This window comes from Pipistrellus kuhlii, unplaced genomic scaffold, assembly GCF_014108245.1.
Source record: "Pipistrellus kuhlii isolate mPipKuh1 unplaced genomic scaffold, mPipKuh1.p scaffold_m20_p_2, whole genome shotgun sequence".
NCBI lineage: Eukaryota > Metazoa > Chordata > Mammalia > Chiroptera > Vespertilionidae > Pipistrellus > Pipistrellus kuhlii.
The window spans coordinates 22,793,101-22,812,620 of NW_023425515.1; the positions used below are offsets into that span (position 1 = coordinate 22,793,101).

Genomic DNA, 19,520 nt, shown 5'->3' on the forward strand with positions numbered 1-19,520 from the left:
AGTCCCTCAGCCCAGCCTGTACCCTCTCACAGTCCAGGAACACTTGGGGGATGTATGACTGTTGGTTTAGGCAGTGGGGCATCCCCTGAGGGGTCCTGGATGGGAGAGGTTACAGGCTGGGATGAGAAGACCCCCCCCCTCCATGCACAAACTTTGTGCATTGGGCCTCTAGTCCAATATAATGACCCTCACGTAACATTTTAAAATCTTTGTAATACATTATTATTATTATTTTTACCTCTCTGCTTGACCAGTGACTCTGATACTCCATTTGTGTGTAACAAGTTATTAAAGAAAGTGAAGGCTTTGTTCCTACACTCTTCTTTTTCTCCTTTTTGAATTAAACCTTTTCCATTTGTCATGTAATTACTCATCAATTCAAATACATTTTAAAATTCCATTTTTCATCAATACTTGTTATAGATTCTTTTCAATCACGAAGAAGAACAAGTGACTTATTAATTTTGCTGTCCCCTTCCTTATCTAGTGGAATTTCCCTTCAACCTACCTTATGTGAGTCAACTGACATGTGGCAAGTACCAGCCTCACAGATGGATCACTAATGGCAATCAAACAATTGCTGAGTTTTGCAACCCAGGTGCTTAGATTGGCTTTGCTTGCCTGCCAGCAATATACAGATTTTTGGCAAACCCCGACGACTGTAAAAAGAAGCAAAGAAAGAGCACATACCCGCTCAGTTGGCACTCACCCTTCTCCACAATGGGCCCCACAGTTGGGCAGACTTATTGCTATTATTGCCTCTTAGTCTCTGAAGCATTGTCCCGTACTTGACCCCTAGGTGCAACTTTCAAGGAAACCCTTTTGGTTTAATTACAAGTGAGCCAATTTAGAATGGGAATAATGTGTTCCGACATACAATATTTACTAACAACAGAAGAGTGGAAACTGAGAAAGTTGAAAACAGTATTCTTTTTTTCCAAATCCATAATGAAATGTTTTTGAATGCAAAAATAAAAATACATATAAGTCAGGATGGTTTTAAAAATATAAAACCATACATGTGCCATTAGTTTTGAAATTAAGCCTTTGATTGTTTAACCATACCCTTGTCCTTTGTACTTAAAGATGTATCTAGAGAGAGACATTGTTATTTATATGAATGTGGACGGATCTGAAAATACTGCTTGTGGGTTATTTTTTTTCAGCACGAGTGCATATGAAAATTTGTCGTTAGTGTGAAGTTATGCACTGGGCTGGTCTCCAGGAATCTTAATATGAATTAGAGATATGCTTACCCTTGAGGATCTCATGGTAGAGTTGCTGGGAATGCCAATGTGTCACCTTATACTAAAAAGTATAAATAAAATGAAGTGATACTACTTGGGGAAAGACAGTTGTCCCTGATAAGGGTCAAGGAAAGCACTAGGAAGAAACTGTCATATACTTAAAGCTTATACGGTGTGTAGCATTTCATTAGGAAAGCATGCAAATGCAGGTAGTGCAAAGAAAGAAAAATGAAATAGCAGGTTTGTTTTGAAAATGGGACTTATGTATGCTTGTTAAGATTAACTAGAGATGTGGCTGGATGCTCTTACCTCAGAAATGAAGATCAAATACTGCATCCTAAGGACTATGAGCTTTATTTTAATATAGGCAAGGTAAATTGTAAGCACCTCCAGAACGAAACACTGGAATTACACACTTAACAGACATGTTCTGCCTCGTGGGTTTTCCCATCTCAGCTGCCCCATGTCACTGCAACACAATACAGAGTTCCTGAAACCAGACATCTTAGAGTTATTCTCCTTTTTCTTCACATCCATCTTCAATACTAAGAAAGCTTTGATTATTTCAACTTCAAAGCATAGTCTATCTTATTTGGATCTTCACTGTGATTACTCACTTTCAAGCCACAATTATTTCCTGTCCCAGCTATTTTAAAAGCCTGATTGGCCTCCTTGCTTCTACTTGGACTGCCTTTCTCGAATATCTATTTGTCACACAGCAATCACAGTGACCTTTTAAAATTTAAATCAGAGCATGTCATTCCTATGCTTATTATCCTTTTAATATCTCTCCACTGAATTTAAGACAAAATGCAAATTTCGAATGCTCTTATAGGAACTTACAAAATTCAGCTTTATCTCCTGTGATTCCTGCTATCTTTTCTAAGCTCCAAACTTTTTATCAGACATAATAAGCATATTTTATCCTTGGTGTCTTTGCACTAGCCTAGAATGTGTTTTCTCAGATTATTGGAATTGTGAATCCTAAGAAAAAAGATTCATTTGATGTGAACCCCAGAAGGAATTTATTTCCTGAGATGGACCCCCGCCCCCCCACTTTGGTCAATTGAGGGATAAAAAAATAAAAGCTTAGTGGCCATTTACTTATAGGCATTTATCACATACTCTGTATACCAAGAAGAACTTCAGCTTGAACTCTCAGCCTCCTGCACTATGGTCATTTAAGCCTGGCAGTGTCAACTTTATAAAGAAGTTCCTGCTCCATCCAATCGAAACTGATCTATGGCGATCAATCACAAATGTGAGATTCACACCACTCAAAAAGTGCACAGATTTGTATACCTCATCTACATAAAAAGGACCTAATTGGGAACCTGGGCGGGAACTGTGCCTTGCTTTCACTTTGTCTTGGCAGAACACAATTTAGGTTGCTAACCTGAATCTGTACCTCCTGGGCTGCAACTCCTTTTGCTCAAATAAATGCTTTTCATTCTTTATTACACTCTGTCGTTAGTTTTGGTTTACAGCATGGAGGTTTTGGTCTTGTTATTTTCATCTCAGATTTAGGTCACCCTGACTTGGGGGACCACTGATGAGCACTCAACCTAAGTCATCACAGAGCCCCCTAAGGAAGGCCTCTGGGTAGATGGCAATGGGAATGAGGAACCTGTGACAGAACGAAAACAACACACTGCTTCCTTTATTGAGATTGTTTCTCTGCATAACAAAAATGTCAACAATAATAGCTAATGTGCAAGAGTTATACTTGCTTTATTCAGAAACCACAGAAGCAGGTATGGTGGAAATTCTAGGAAGAAATAGCTTTATCTTGATCAGAAAATGGGGCTGATTATCTGATAAAGAACCTGTCTGGACATGGTTTCTTTGTTTGTTTTGTTTTCCAGAAATTATAAGTGCAGCAATCTTATTAATCAATTTCATTTTATTATTAATTAATACTAAAATTAATTTTATTTTAAACTTACAGTTGACATTCAATATTATTATATATTAGTTTCAGGTGTACAGCATAGTGGTGAGACAACCATATACTCTACAAATTGTTCCCTTTGGTATTTCCAATACCCATCTGCACCATACATAGTGATCACAATATCATTGACTATATTCCCTATGCTGTACTTCACATCCCCATGACTGTTTTGTAACTCTCAATTTGCTTTTCTTAATCCCTTCATCTTTTTCTTGGGCATGGTATTGATTCCAGTTTTTTATTTTTATTTGTTTGTTTGTTTTTTTGGTGAGCAAGATGCAAGGGTGATTTCTTTCCCAGGTTCTTGTCCAGATGGATTTGAAGAATGACATCATGGACAAAAGGTTGTAGGTGAGAAGTAAAAAAAAACCTTTACTGTAAGCAGATACTATTTCTAAGATTCCTAACTTTAAGTTTCTATTCCTAAGACTCTGTCTCTCCTCCCTAAAGAGGATGGCCATTGCTCTCTTGGTCTTGAGGTATTATACATTCTACAGATCCTATCCCTTACTCTAGAACACCCTTCCCTCAAACCCTGCTTTTCTCCTTGGCCATTCTGCTACATAGTATTAGTTTTAAAGCTCAAACCTCACAAGGTGCTGCCCTCTTTCTCTTCCCTTATTTTGCATCATTCCTGTATGTCTTTCTCCCCCATTTATGTTGCTGTTTGGAGCTGCTTTCAATCTCCTTATAGCTCTCCTAGCTGCTCAGGCCAGAGATACATCTGCCCTTGGCTTATAGCCTCTTTAATTGTTCAGGCTAAGACGCTGCTGTCCTCTCTGGACCTCCTCCCTTTCTGTCCCCTAATTCACCTCACTAGCTACCCTGATCAGTATTCTTACTTTTTGCCCTTTGTTACCCTCCTGTTACATATTATCAACAGAAAAAAAAATGGAGGAAGGGAGTGTGTATGGGTAACATGAAGGACAAAGGAATTCTGTTAGTGTGTGGTCGGTGCTGCTTTTCCGTTATGAGAGGAAGAAGTGACCTTGGCTAGGCAGGTCCTTACATCCATTTTATCTGTTCCAACAACCTGGGCTATTGACTCATCCTACAGTTGATTGAAGTAAACTATAAGTGCCCATTTTAACATTCCATTATGGAAATGAAAGACTATAAATTGTATTTTCATTTAAAGAGTTCTACTGGCTTTTTTTTCTTTCTTTTTTGTAAAAGAATCAGTGCTCTGGTTGAGACGATAGAGCTATGCACCATAGAGCATGGAAGAGCCATTTTGGCTGGAAATGTTAAGGGCAGGTGTGGCCAGTTATCCATAGACATGGAAGAGCTTTTGAAAATCTCTTGCCAAATGTATAATTTTGAAAAGCACAGCCTTCATGGGTTAGTTAGCTGCAAAATGCTGCTCCAAGTAGTTGAAGGTATTAACACGTAGGAAAGAATTATCTTGCATCATTCGTTATATTGCTGAACAATGACTACCAAAAGCAGCAGTATAGTTTTCAGCTGTCGTTATTGCATGTTTTTTCCCCTAAGAATAATGGAATGACGGGTTTGGCTGTCTTTTTATTATGATTGAATGAATGAATGAATTTACTGGGGAGACATTAGTTTGCAAAACCAAACAAACTTCAAGTGTACAACTCGATAAAACATCAACTGCACACTGCCTTGTGTGCCCATCACCCAGACAAAGTCTCTTTCCATCCTCCTTTCCCCATACTTTATCTGCCTTCACCTACCTCTCCTTTCCCCTGGCTATCTCCATACTCTGTCTATGTCTATGTGTTTAATATGTATACTAGAAGCCTGATGCATGAAAATTCATGCAAGAGTAGGCCTTCCTTCCCCTGGCTGCTGTCACCAGCTTCCCTCCAGCATCCGGGACCTGAGCTGGCTTCCCTTGGACCGCCTGCAGGCACCCAGGACCTGGGATGGCTTCCCTCCAGCTCAGGCTTTCTCAGGAAGGATGTCTGGAGTAACTTCCAGAAGAAGTCTAGTCTAATTAGCATATTATGCTTTTATTATTATTATTATAGATATGTTTTTGGTGGCCTTTTTAAAATGACATGTTATTTGTTTTGAATAGGTAATATATGTGCATGTATGTTACAAAGTTTAAAAAAAGGACTAAAAAATAGAACATGAAAAATAAATTCTTAGTTCCAAAGTCTATCATAGCCAGCTAGTTCCTTCTTCAGAGTCATTCACTGTTATTCTTTTTAATTGTGTTTCCAGAGATGATTATGCACATTGACTTTTTCCAATTAAAAAGCCTTGGATATTTTTCATATCAGCAAGACTTACCTCCTTAACTGCTGTGTGGTATTTTGTTTTATGTCTAAAGCTTCAATGCTACCCTATTAGTAGACATTTATGTTGTTTTTCTAATCTTCCTATAAGAAATTTTTATATGGAATATTTTTTTTTAAGAAAAATATTTAAGTCTTGTTGAATTCCTAGACTATGTGACCACTTTTATTCTTTCTTTGCTGAGAAATAGTGCCCTTTTTCAATTCACAGACAAAAAGTTGTATTTAATGTATGCTTTCTTATATTATTTCACCAACTGTTTTTTTGTCTTCTTATTTCATTCTCACACTTAGCAACTTGAGTGTATTAAACCTTCTTTCTAAATATTTTATATTTTTATATTCATCTTTTTTTTTTCTTTACCTTTATTTTATTTGTATTTCAATCCTATCATATTTTCACTGTGTTTTCAGCCAGGATAGTTCTCTTTTGTGCTGCTCCTAGTGGAGGCTTCATAGCTGAGATTATTTTTTCCCTGCTTCTTTTCCCCCTGTGTTTTACAACTCATGTTGTCTTTTTGTTACCTACCACATCTTTCTTAAATTCCTATATCTCTGCTTCTGCTTTGAAGTACATATTGATCATATTGTCTCTTGTTCTATTATTAAGATTTTTAGATTTAATGGCAATTTATTTGACTACAATTTTTATCTGCTCCATGAAGTCAATTTTGTTTTCCTAATGTTGTTTTTGTCCATCCTTTATTTTTCTGTTTTCTTCCTTTTTATTTCAGTACTTTAATGTACATTCTGTGCTGGTTTCTTAATTTCAATCAGTTGAATTCTGAGACCCATAATTTTTAGAAATTTGTATGAGGCAGGGATTTTCTTAAGACATTATTGAATGAGACATGACTTCCTTAGTTTATTTTTGAAGTTAATTATGTTCAACATAATTTTTTTATATTTAATTAGCATTTAAAATCTTTTTAGCTTAGTAATCCCCACATGCTCATCTTGACCTTTATCAAACAGGGCTATCTTAAAACATTGGGAAAAAAGAGGCATTGGGTGAATTTAATATGTCTGAGCAACAATAATTGATTTATCTCAGCAGCACCATGCCTCTTGACTCTTAATTAAACATATCTCCATGAAAAATAAAAGGAGTCTTTAAATTCTACCAAACGTATAATTATATAAAGCATGCCTGAGAGTTTTTGAGCCTATGATAAAAAATAAATAAAATCATTGGTAGAGTGCTATTTGTTTCAGTAAAATAATCTTATAGCTCTTGTGACTATTATCTGATGGTGTTGATGTATATTTTTATTGCCTTTTTCTATAGAATAATTAATACCAATAGTGTGTTCACCAGTTAATATTACAATATTGAAGTTACTCTTTTTGGGTGATCTATGTCTATGAGATTCTAATGAAAAATTTCTGTCACACTGATTTACCTACAGTTTTTTGGCGATGCATTTTTTTTCTTCTTTTTTCAGCACAGAGATATGGTGTCCACAAGTATCAGACATAACACCAACCTATAACCCTGTACATTTTCAGGATTTTCAAAATATTTGCCCCTACAGATCAGCAGCACTTGGATCCTACCATTTAAAACAATAATATTTCTAGTTCTGAGAAGCGAGTTAGACAAAGAGCAAAACAAACCTCTGAAAGTAAATTCCTAGTGCATCCCAGGGTTATGCAAAGTGAAATAAAGTGAAATAAAACAAATAAATAAAATTTAAAAAGCAAACGGAAATTGTCATTGCTAAGGTAATTTTATGTCTACCACACCTATCTTGAGAAGAAACTTTTCAGAACCTTTTTGTGACAGGACCTTCCACTTGAATTTCTTATTGGACTCTAACATATGGTGGATTTGCCCACTAATAGGTTAAAACTGTATTAAATATTGTATAATCTGCCTCCTCTTCCTTTACCTGTATCCTAATGATTAGACCAGGAATTCCCACCTATTTTTGCCTAAACTTATCTCAACATTTCTATCACATAACATTTCTATCACATATGTATTAGCATAGGGCTCTGGAAAAATAATTAATCTAAAATAAGTGGCTGTATCAAAGAATACTTTCTTGAGAAATTGTTAGTGCATAAATAATCAGACATTTTTAGAATATTTATGAATAGTAACATTTTATTTTAAAAGATTAAAGAGATTTTTTGCATTTATGGAAATATAACAACAAATTACAAAGCAGAAATAAGTGAAATAAAAACAATAGGAGATGCAAAACATAAATTACAAAATTTAATAAAAACAATGGTGGTAATAAAATAACGAATAAGATAGAGAAGGCAAATCTAAGAAGAGGAGCAAGCATTAGAGGGGAAACCTCAAAGTATTTCTGAGAAAAGCAATAAAGAAAACAAAAATAATGTTTTTATTTAGTTTTAGAGAGAGAAGCATGTGAGAGAGACATGGATCCATTATCTCTTGCATATCCCCCACTGGGAATTTAGATAGCAACCAGGGCATGTGCCCTGATTGATGTCAAACTAATGACTTTTGGTTCATAAGACAATACTCAACCAACATACGCCAGGGAAACACAAGTTAAAGTGGGACAGATTCAGGTAGTGAGACCCAAATATGATAGGGCCACAGGAAGTGAGAATAGAGTGAACCAACCAAATATAACAGATCTATACCTGAAAACTATTACAAAATGAAGATCTACAGTACTTAACTAGCAAATTAAAAATAGCTTTGAAAACACCTTTAAAAACCTAGGAAAAAGTATGTTAGATTAATAATAATTAGATATATCTCGATGAAATTTTATATATATATGTTTCCTATGACTGTCATAACTCATTAACACAAACTTGATGGCTTAAACAATTCAAATTTATTCTCTTCTGGTTCAAGAGGTGAGAAACGTGAAGTCAATTTCACCAAGGTGTCAGCAGAGCTACCTTTTCTCCGTAGGCTCCAGAGGAGAATTCATTTGCTGTATCTTCTACATTCTGGTGGCTGCTGACATTCCTTAGCTTGTGTCTGAATCTCTCCAATCTCTGCCTGGTCACATCACCTTCTTTCTCCTGTTCTGTGTTTCAAATCGCCCTCTGCCTCTGTCTTATAAGAATACATAAGATTGTATTTAGTGCCCTCCTGGATAATGGAATATTATCTCCTCCTCTCAAGATTTTCAACTTAATAACCTTTGCAAAATTATTTTATGCAATATAAGGTAACATTTACAAGTTCCAGGGATTAGAAAGTAGATATCTTTTAGGAAGGGAGTGGTCATTATTTCACCTGTGAGTTATATGTATGTATGTATGCATATATGTATAAATCTTACAAGTATCCAAACAGATATATATGTCATATGCATGAAAACAAAACTCTACTTATTTTTTAGACTTTTATTCTAAAAGTTGAAGAAAATATATTTAAATGGTGATATAAATTTAACCAAAGATTGTCATATATATAAACAAAACTTGGTGTGTGTGTTTTTTTTTTCCCTAAAGGAAAATTTTGTTGAATTATAGATGGAAGGGAGATGAGTCAAGGTTAGAAACTTATGAAGAAATAAGTTGCTGTTGTGGTTTTAAAGATCTGGCAATAGCACCATAGCTTAACAGAGACTTAACATCAAATCAAGTCTCAGTGCTGGAGTGCTGGCTCTGCTTAGTCCAGATTTACACCCAATCTCTAGGTAATCTCCTTCAGTCCAATGGCTTTATATAACATCTCGATGTTGGAGACAACCCAATTTATATCTCTAATCTAGACATCTTCCTTCAACTCACCTCTTATTTAAGAACGTGTTTTTTTCTATCTCTTTCTTAGATATCTAATAGGTATCTGAAAGTTAACACACCATCACCCAAATTCTTGTTTCTCTATTGAAACCTGCTGGACTTACAACTTTCCTTGCCTCAGAATATGATAAATCTATTCAACCAATTATTTAGGCAGAAAATCTTTTGTTTATTCCTCTAAATTTGCATTTTTGAATGAACACATTAAAATAAAGAATAAAAAGTAATTAAAACTTTATCTCAGTATATCCTGAGACATATTTTGAAATATGAATGTTATGTAAGCATATACATTTTGTAGTAGATAAAAATTCATATATGATATATATATATATATATATATATATATATATATATATGATTAAAAGTTATTTTTGGCCAGTATGACTACAATTTTTTTTTCTTTTTTATATTTTCTAAGATTTTTTTTTAAGTGCAGTTACTTTTAAAAATGTGAATGTACTATTTACATATTTATGGTTAAATAAGACAAAAAAAGAGATGATAGTTAATTAGGATATGGAGATGTAACCAACACATTGTTTTGAAGATGGAGGTACCTGTCCTCTTATATGGTACAAGTAGTTCTCCTCTAAAGCTGCTTTCATTTTTATTTTATTTTATTTATTTATTTATTTATTTATTTATTAATATATTTTATTGATTTTGTACAGAGAGGAAGGGAGATAGAGAGTTAGAAACATCGATGAGAGAGAGTCATCGATCAGCTGCCTCTTGCACACCCCCTACTGGGGATATGCCCGCAACCAAGGTACATGCCCTTGACCGTAATCAAACCCGGGACCCTTTAGTCCCCAAGCCGACGCTCTATCCATTGAGTCAAACCGGTCTCGGCTAAAGCTGTTTTTAAAATCTGATGAGTAGGAATGCTTTATATGGGAAAATGTCCCAAAATATTACCATTTAATTTCTTAGGATGGGCTCTATGCGCTTCAATCAAATTTACTAAAATTGACACTCTATGCATGGGACTGATGCTAATAATGTGATACTTTACATTAAGACATAATAATTTAAAATTCTCTTCTTTCAAGAAATAGTGACAATGAAAATAAAGGTTGAAAGGTGATTATAAGATATCATAGAGCCGAAACCAATTTGGCTCAGTGGATAGAGCATCGGCCTGCGGACTGAAAGGTTCCAGGTTTGATTCCGGTCAAGGGCATGTACCTTGGTGCGGGCACATCCCTAGTAGCGGGTGTGCAGGAGGCAGCTGATGGATGTTTCTCTCTCATCAATGTTTCTAACTCTCTATCCCTCTCTCTTCTTCTCTGTAAAAAATCAATTATATATATATATATATATATATATATATATTAAAAAGACATCATAGAAATGTTAGAATGTTTTCCAGGTACTGAACATGTGTATGAAATGTAAGTCCATATAGCAGTAGTAGCAAGTGTTCAAGAAGCTTAGGTGTTCTGGAATTTAACGCAATCATTGGCAGCTTTAAATCTAAGAGAAATGAATAGCTGCCTCTCTAACTGGCTTTAATGCCAGGTGGATTGAGAGAGAGGGGACATGGTACTTACTCTGTCTTTGAAATCTTCACAAATCTAAAAGGAAAGAAGGAACAGTGCTCTGTTAGAATTCTCACTCCATATTCTGCACATGACTTCAAAGAAACAACTCCAAGGGAGATTATTAAAATTTTATCCTTCATGGTTATGTGAAAATGTTAATTCACTTACCAAAGAGAATATTATACACACATTTGGTTTAAAATTGAAATGCCATAGCAGATGTTAGCATTTGTTTTTCACTCACTTATTACCTTGCACAAAGATAGTAACTTCAAAATTAGCATATTACAACATTGTAAAACAAAGATAGCACATTTCAACTAAAGAAAACCAGGAAAATATCTTTAAGAAAGTGTGGGAGAGGAAGAGTCCTTGTGGACAAAAAATGTTATTTTGTGCCTTGGGCTTTAGACTAAAGACATTTGATGTGGTTCAAACCAAGTTTTGTTCCTCCCAAAACTCATATATTTCTGGGAATCAGATTTTCTAGGCTCTGTTCCCAAAGGTCATAACAGTAAAATAAAAATTTGCATTACAGATATAAATGCAATTTTTTATATCACAGTCACTTTTAGATCACAGCATATGGATCTGTGGCATTAAAGAAACAGAAAAAGAAAGAAGATAGGAGAGAAGAGAAAAGAAAAAGGAAAAGAAAAGGAATGTTATGTGCAAAATAAATTTGTCCATAACCATCTATCAGGAAAACAATATCACCCTGAAAACTTAAATTTCATCTATAAAAGAAGAAGAAAATATCCTGCAATATGCAGATTATTTTTCACATCAGTTCTAAAATATATTAGAGAAAAACTACCAAAAAGTTAGTAAAACCTCAACACCTCCTAAATTCAACTTCTGCCATTCTCTTCATTAAGTTGTTAAGAGAATTACTGTCCCAGAAGGATATCTGTGATAAGAAAAGTATTTGTATTGTTTTGACATGGCAATAGAAAGATGATAGAAATGTGTTTGGGTCATAGGCACTTGAAGAAATCTTAGAGGTTGGTGTAGGCTGTTAAAATAAAAATTGCAGTGAATAAAGTCAATAGGCAGGAGACATTTTGTGCAAGACTACTACAAGTGGAGGATAGAAATTGAACTCCTCTGAAATAAAGCTGAGGTGAGCTATTGGAAAAGTACTGAAGGACATTGGGGAAGGGTTGACTAATAAATTGTGTTGAGCAGATTTAGTTGTTGAAATGGCAAATGTTTTTCTCTATGATGAGGCCATATGTGTTTGGTAATTGATAGGATCCTATCAAAGTCAGGATCTTATCTGCCCAAGAGACTGGGTTTCCCAGGCAATGGAGGAAGCCAAGCTTTCTTGCCTGCACTTGCCAGCCTAGGCCTTCACTCAAGGCCACAAAGTTCCAATTATAGAAAATACATGAACCCCAACAGAAATGGCTGCTGCCACAGAGTGAGCAGGAGGCTTGGCTCTGCTCTAGGCTACAAAGTTTCAATTGCAGAAGGTGAATAAATTCCAGATACTAGTTTCTCTGCTTGGGTCGCCAGGGGGCGTGACTGGCCTGCAAACCACCACAGGCCCCTCACTCAGGCCACCCCATGCCCCAAGGCAACCCCCCCCCCCTGATCTGGGACACCCTTCAGGACAAACCACCTGGCCCCCACCTGTGCACCAGGCCTTTATCCTATCTAATAGAAGAGTAATATGCAGATTGACCATCATCAGTCCAACACATAAGCTGGCTGCCTCCATGTGGTCAAAGATCCTGCCCCAATGTGGACACAAGATGGCCACCACAAGATGGCCAGCAGGGGAGGACAGTTGAGATGGACCAGATCTGCAAGGGAGGGCAGTTGGAGGCAATCAACCCTGCAGGGGAGGGTAGTTAGAGGTGACCAGGCTGGCAGAGGAAGGAATTGGGAGCAAACAGGCTGGCAGGGGAGCAGTTAGACATCAATCAGGCTGGCATAGGAGTGGTTAGGGGATGATCAGGCTGGCAGGCAGAAGCAGTTAGGGGCAATCAGGAAGGCAAGCAGGTGAGCAATTGGGAGCCAGCAGTCCTGGATTGTGAGAGGAATGTCCGACTGCCCATTTAGACCTGATCCCAGTGGGATCGGGAAAGTGAAATGTCCATGGACTGCCATTGGGATGGGGTCAAATGGGCAGTTGGAAATCCCTTCAGGGGTCCCAGATTGGAGAAGGTGCAGGCTGGGCTGAGGGACACCCCCAGCCCCTGTGCACGAATTTCATGAACCAGGCCTCTAGTATATATATTAATATATGCCTTTTTTTTTTTAAATATAGCAGAATCTCTTTTTAACCCCCTCCTCTAATAATTCAGTAAATTTCTTAAGGTGATCTCTTGCTGCACATTAATAAAATCCTATATGTAAAAATACATGTATTTGCATCTCTCTGTGTGCATGTCTGTGTATATGTGTTTAATTGTGGTGGTTTTCGTTTTATTCTTTAATAGTCTGAAGGTTCCAACAAGATTATATTGGTAAACAGCACTATTGGTTTACCTTTAAATACATTTAGTAAAAAAAACCCTGCATTCCTATTTTTCTTACCATTCTAATTTTGAAACAAACTATAAAGAGAACACACAGCTACACCAGAAAAATTTATTAACTCTTGAGTTTGTCATCCTTTTCAGAAATCTTGGGAAAGTTCCAATTATTAGAATATTTTGCTAAAATGCCACAGCAGCAATTACGTTAAGATTTATCTATGGAATTTAATTTCTGGGCCAGAAACTTATTACTTTGCCTTTAAAAATGAGACCTTCCATATACCAGAGTATTCCACATTAAAAGGAAACTCAAATGATTCCGAAAAATATAGTAGATCCTCAAAGAATGGCCCATGAAATCAAGAAGGTGTAGGATGGAAGGACTGATAATTCACCTATCACTTGTTTGCTTTTTTCTTCACTTCAGGATGAGGGAAGAACCATCAACAACAACAACAACAACGAAGTCCTTTTATAGCAGTACTGAAGTGATATCAAAACTGACCTCGCTTCCACCGTAAAACTCTTAACAGCTAAAGCTGATCAAGTACCATGAACTTTGAGTGAGCATGGTAGACCCACACTAGCTCCAACCATAGACACACTTAGGAAAAATGAATAATGGGGATATGCTTTAACCAACACGATGCAGACCTAGAGTCTCACTTTGTCCTATCTTGAGTGCTACTTTTCAATGTTTGCTTTAAGATATTTTATTGGTTTTTAGAGAGAGAAGAAGGGAGAGAGAGAGAGAAACACCAATGTAAAAGTGAAACATCCATGGACTGCCTCCTGCATGCTCCCTATATATCGATAATATAGAGGATCCAGCCAGAAACCTGGACATGGGGCCTGAGTGGGAATCAAACCAGGAACCTCATGGTGCACAGGATGATGCCCAACAACTGAACCACACCAGCCAGGGCTAGTTTTCAATCCTTAATGAACATGATCAACAAGTACTACCATTTTCAGAAACATCTCCCTTCCAACTCATTCCGTTTAGTGAATTTCAGTAAACTTATCTATTCATGGTCTTTTGCCATGTAAGTTAGTACATGTAGCTATGCAATTTTTAAGTTATAAAAATAATACAATTTGGCTGTTGAAAGTAGGAATATCTCTTTTTTTCCAGTTGAACAACTTTCTTATGAAAAATGGACCAATTTTACTAATATTTCTGGGTCCAGCCAGGTTTTCTATCCCAGATGGTACATGATTTCTGACTGTAGACTTCTGCTCATCTACATTTTTTTTCTTTTTGGAATTATAGGAAGAGTAATTTATATACATCCATGTTTGGGGAGGTGTAAAGGTGTGGGGAATTTCAAAAGGGCTAGTTAAGATAATAAAGAATATAATTTGAGGCTTCTAAGAATATATATTACTAAAAATATAAAACGGGCATGAACGGCTTTCCTCTTTCTCTTAGTAGCAACATTTTATTTCTATCTAAGAGACCAAGCCTCTTATTTTAAGACTCCCTCCTGCTTTATGTTAAAAACAAAGAGATAGTTATTTTCTGTTTCATTTTGTAACTCAGATTGACATCAAATTCATAAATTATTTAGGAGAAACAATATTGTTAATTATAGTACCCAGTGTTTTAAGACCTCATTCATTCTAAAAAGATACCCTTTTATGAATGGTAAGGTAGAAAAATAAACTCAAAACAGTTACTTTTTAGAAAATAGATGTTAAAGTTTTTTGGGAAAGAAAAAGTTTGAAGCCACAAATCATTTAAATATGCATATAATTAATTGTCACACTTTATAGTGAGAGATTTAATTAAACAAGTTCTAGCCTTTTGGGTTTTGGAATGCTAGGTACAATGCTAAATGATAGATGTGAGAAATCGATATTATCCTTCTGGCATTTTTGTTCAGCTATATAATAGCTTCTTACTATGTGTGTAAGAGAGCTACTGGTATTTTTGCCTTGATTTACAGGAAAATTAAATCTAATAGATTTAATTAGAGACCTGCACAGCTTTCTTTCTTGCTAGTGTAATCATTAAATTGATTTTTCCAGTCCATCATGTAATTGTTCCAGCGATGAAATCCTGCTTTCCATTCTTGTTCTGCTTCATCAATATTTCCTGTAAAACAGGGAATAAATTGAATTAATGTAAATGTTATCTCTGTTTCTACTAATTGAAAAATAATTTTGATTGCAGTTGCCATTTTTCCCCAAATACACTGTACAGCAATATTTTTATTCTTTATTATTTTTTAAATTAAATTTAATTTTTTAATAATTTATTTTATTGATTATGGTCTTTATTATCAACTTTTCTTACTTCCCAAATAACTTTATTAAATTGTTATATATTATATAAAAATGCAAATAATACATTTGTTTAAACATATAAAAAATATAAATATTTATAATACATAAAATGCAAAAATGAATTTATATATTATATGCCAAATTATAACATATTACATGTATTTTTGTTTATAAAAAGATAAAGATAATATTATTTTCTTGAGTCTCCTAATCATAACAAAATTTTTATTTAATGCAACTTACTTACATATGTAATTATACTTCAGAATATTTTTCTTGATTAAAGTGTTTATATTACAATAATTATTACCATACAGATAACTTTGCAATTGGCATTCTATATAGACTTTGCACTCTTTCTATATCAATTATTTTAATTCCAAACAATTTTTCATTATTGAAAGCAGTTTATTAAAACTACTATAGAAAAGCAGTTTATAATCGCTTTGCAAATGAGAAAGACACCTAAGATAATTTATGTTTTCTAGTAATTTGCAAAGTGCATGTATATGTCATGAAAGAGGGGTATTTAAGTAAAAAATGTGAGGCAATGAACCAAATGGTCTTTCTGTGTACTACAAGAACCTTGAAATCTTTATTTATTTGAAAGTGTATTAGATTAAAGAGTAAAGTTTGTGTTCCCTGACTGGTTTGGCTCAGTGGATAGAGCATAGGCCTGTGGACTCAAGGGTCTCAGGTTTGATTCCCATCAAGGGTATGTACCTTGGTTGAGGGCACATCCCCAGTGGGGGTTGTGCAAAGGCAGCTGATCAATGTTTCTCTCTCATCGATGTTTCTAACTCTTTATCCCTCTCCCTTCCTCTCTGTAAAAAATTAATAAAAAATATTGAAAAAAAGAATAAAGTTTGTGAACAATAGAAACTCTTAAATTATAAACTTTTAAAATCATATATTGATGTTCTTAATATAAATAGATATAATAAGTCTAGAAGATGGTTTAAATCATTTAAATGTAAAAGTATTATGTATATTTTTATAGTTCCCTTATTGTTTTAAACTTCTAGTATGCTGAGTTGGTCATTGACTTACAAAAAAAATTTTACGTAATTTACATTTTCCTAAAAATAATAACTTAGAATTGTTAAAATATATAATTTTCAAGTAGGAATTTAAAATAACAATTATAACCTCATAAGGTTTTAATTTAGAAAAAACAGTTCATGTGAATTCGTACTATTTTATAATACACATGGAAAAGTGTCTTCCTTTTATTGATGCTATTAATAATGGAGCACATTCAATAATTCATTTTTAGTTTATATAAATATCAAAATATTTAAAACATTTGTACAGACATCAATATATTATCTGGAATTTAGAATAAACCTATGTTTGAAATGTTCATACTGCTTGGAAAATGGACAAATATTTGAGAATTTATATAAAAAAATTTTATGTAAAAATGACTTAAAGGTCAATGACTATCATTTCTTTGTGAATAATATAACTTTTCTAGAGTTAAAAGCATTAGAGGTGGAAAAAAGATATTAAGTATTATAACCAAATTATCATTCTTATGTTATTTTTATAACTAATGTTTTAAATATTATTTATATGAAATAAGGACCCTATAGTTCACAAGAATACAATTTTTGATATGACAAATATATCATTGGTAATTTAGCATTTAGAACATAAATGCTAATACTTAAAGAAAATTTCCTAGCTATGATCTTCCTTTCTTGTTTTTGGAATAATTCCAAATGTATTGATTCATGTACATGCAAGTTTATTTTCTTATGTGACAAAATCAAACATCTATACAATTCAGTGTATTGAAATACTTAAACTTTATGTTGTGCAAATGCTCTGTAAAACCAACTACATTTTTCACTTAGAAGTACTGAACAATAATTGAGACACTAAATTATAAAACATTCAATTATTTTTAAAAGAATCCAGGTGAACTGAATGCACCACAATAAAAAAATAACACATTTTGAATCCAATGACATGAATGAAAACCAAAATTAGAGCTTTTTCTCTTCTTCCTGCTTTACCTCAAAAAGGGTAAATTCTGTTTAAATATCTATAGATTCACCATGTATCAGATGCTGATAACAAGGTACTATGATGTAAAATAAAGAAAAGAACACCAGTATAGGTTGTGTATTGACATAGATTGAAATCCCATCTTGACCATTTATTATGTCAGTGACAGGAAAATTAATCACTTTTCAAATAAGTTTTCCACTATTTTGCAGTGTTACTGTGAAGAATAAATGAGGTGATGTGTACATTATGAAATCAAACTCCACATACTTACCGTGTTTTCCCGAAAATAAGACATCCTCCGAAAATAACACCTAGCTCATGGAAAGATAAGACATCCCCTGAAGATAAGACCTAGTGCAACTTTGGGAGAAAATTAATATAACACACTGTCTTATTTTCGGGGAAACAGGGTATTAGGAGATACACTAATAAATGTAATGCCCTTGACACAAAAATGTATTCCTAACTTTGGTCTTTATTGAACCTATATACAGCTAGATCAATACCAGTAGTTCATAAACACATTGGCACATTTTATTTCAGAACTTTTGTAATCTTTGTTTTGCCTCATTGTTGTCTCACTAGGAAAAAAAATGTCAGTCTTTCTTACACAAAGAAGAAGAAGAAAGCCATATTTTGTCTTCATTAAAAAGCAGTAATATTTCACTGCAGCTAGTCTATTTAGTCAAGTCTGAGGAGTTAGGAGAGAATGCCAAATAGGAAGTCAACTCAGAATTATTAATGAAGGTTAAGTCTGAAGAATATGTTAAATTGATATTGAATTGTGCTGAGCATTATAATAAAAATATTTTATGTATTTTGAGAGTTCACTGAAACTCTCCTTATTTCCATACTTGTCAACCAATTATTAAAATTTCAAATAAATGCATGGCTTTTATGGAGTGTATCAGAACTTAATAGTTGTCCAGTTATAATTTTGAGTGTGTATGAAATAGTGTGAACAGGCTAGGTTTTGTGATGATTTCATGCTTTATAAATGAAACTAAAAGATGTTTTGACTTAATTAAAGGTTGCCCAACAGTTTTTATTGTAGTTGTTCCATATTATTTTGTTTTTCTTTTAATGGGAGTAGAAAATGCGGAATATGAAAGTCACAATTTTTTCCCCTCCAAGCCAGTTTTCACTCTTATTTTTTGGTTTCTATTCTTGCTAAATGATTACCAAATAGCGGTATATACTTCTTCAGAGAGTTGTAGCTCAGCTCTTAAATTTATATGTGACCTTTTTTTTTTAGTTTGGGCAAGTAATGTGTCATGGTTTATTTAAAGACTAAAGGAGGAACCACTGGATCTAATATGTGTTTTCTATTGGGAAGATATGGAAGTCTAATATGTTTTTTTTTCTGTTAAATAAATGTACACTTCCACTTTTGATGAAAAATGTTGATATCTTATTGACATTGACTGGATCATTTCTACCATTGTTTTTTTTTTTCTTTTTTTCTTTTTCAAATGATTCTGATATATTACACAGTTTTATTCTTCATGAAAACTCTCAATTTGATAAAATTTGAAACAAATGTAGTACACTTTATTTCTTGCAGGTGCATGCAATAACAGCATAGGCAAGTACTAAATTATGGCTTCGATGTAAAGTGCTAGAATTCATGTGTTTAAACAAGTCTTACAAATTATTTTATTTAAGAACTGCTATATCTTAAGCATAAACCACTGCCTAAATGGTACTTATAAAGTATATTGGGTTTCCATCTTGAGTGAAGTAAGCCTTACATTTCTCCTTTTAAATAATCCAGTCAGTAGTCATTCTTTGAAATTTTCTTTTACCTGTAGAGCTGCATTTTTAAAAATGATATTTTCTTAAAAAACTTCCACCCATGTCATCTGAAAAACTTCAATTTTCAAAACATCAAAAAATGAAATGTTTGAAGTTTTGCAACTTGAAAAAAATAATGTATGATTAGAACATGTGCTTTTTTTACTATT

General features: G+C 34.1%; 1 protein-coding gene across 4 annotated transcripts in view; it reads right to left on the bottom strand.

Annotated features, from left to right (window-relative positions):
* Window positions 1-7,574: 7,574 nt before the first annotated feature.
* Window positions 7,575-19,520, bottom strand: part of BCHE (butyrylcholinesterase) — a 57,968-nt gene continuing 46,022 nt past the window's right edge. Inside the window, exons 4-6 of one of the 4 annotated variants that reach the window (XM_045583653.1) lie at window positions 15,233-15,349; window positions 10,775-10,798; window positions 7,575-8,519 (exon numbers count right to left, since the gene is read on the bottom strand). In XM_045583653.1, coding sequence (XP_045439609.1) covers window positions 10,791-10,798; window positions 15,233-15,349 — 125 coding nt within the window. In that variant the 3' untranslated portion in view covers window positions 7,575-8,519; window positions 10,775-10,790. Of the gene's footprint in view, window positions 8,524-10,770; window positions 10,799-14,673; window positions 15,350-19,520 lie in introns of those variants that run through there. The other 3 variants (XM_036446223.2, XM_036446225.2, XM_036446224.2) reach the window with 3 other exon arrangements.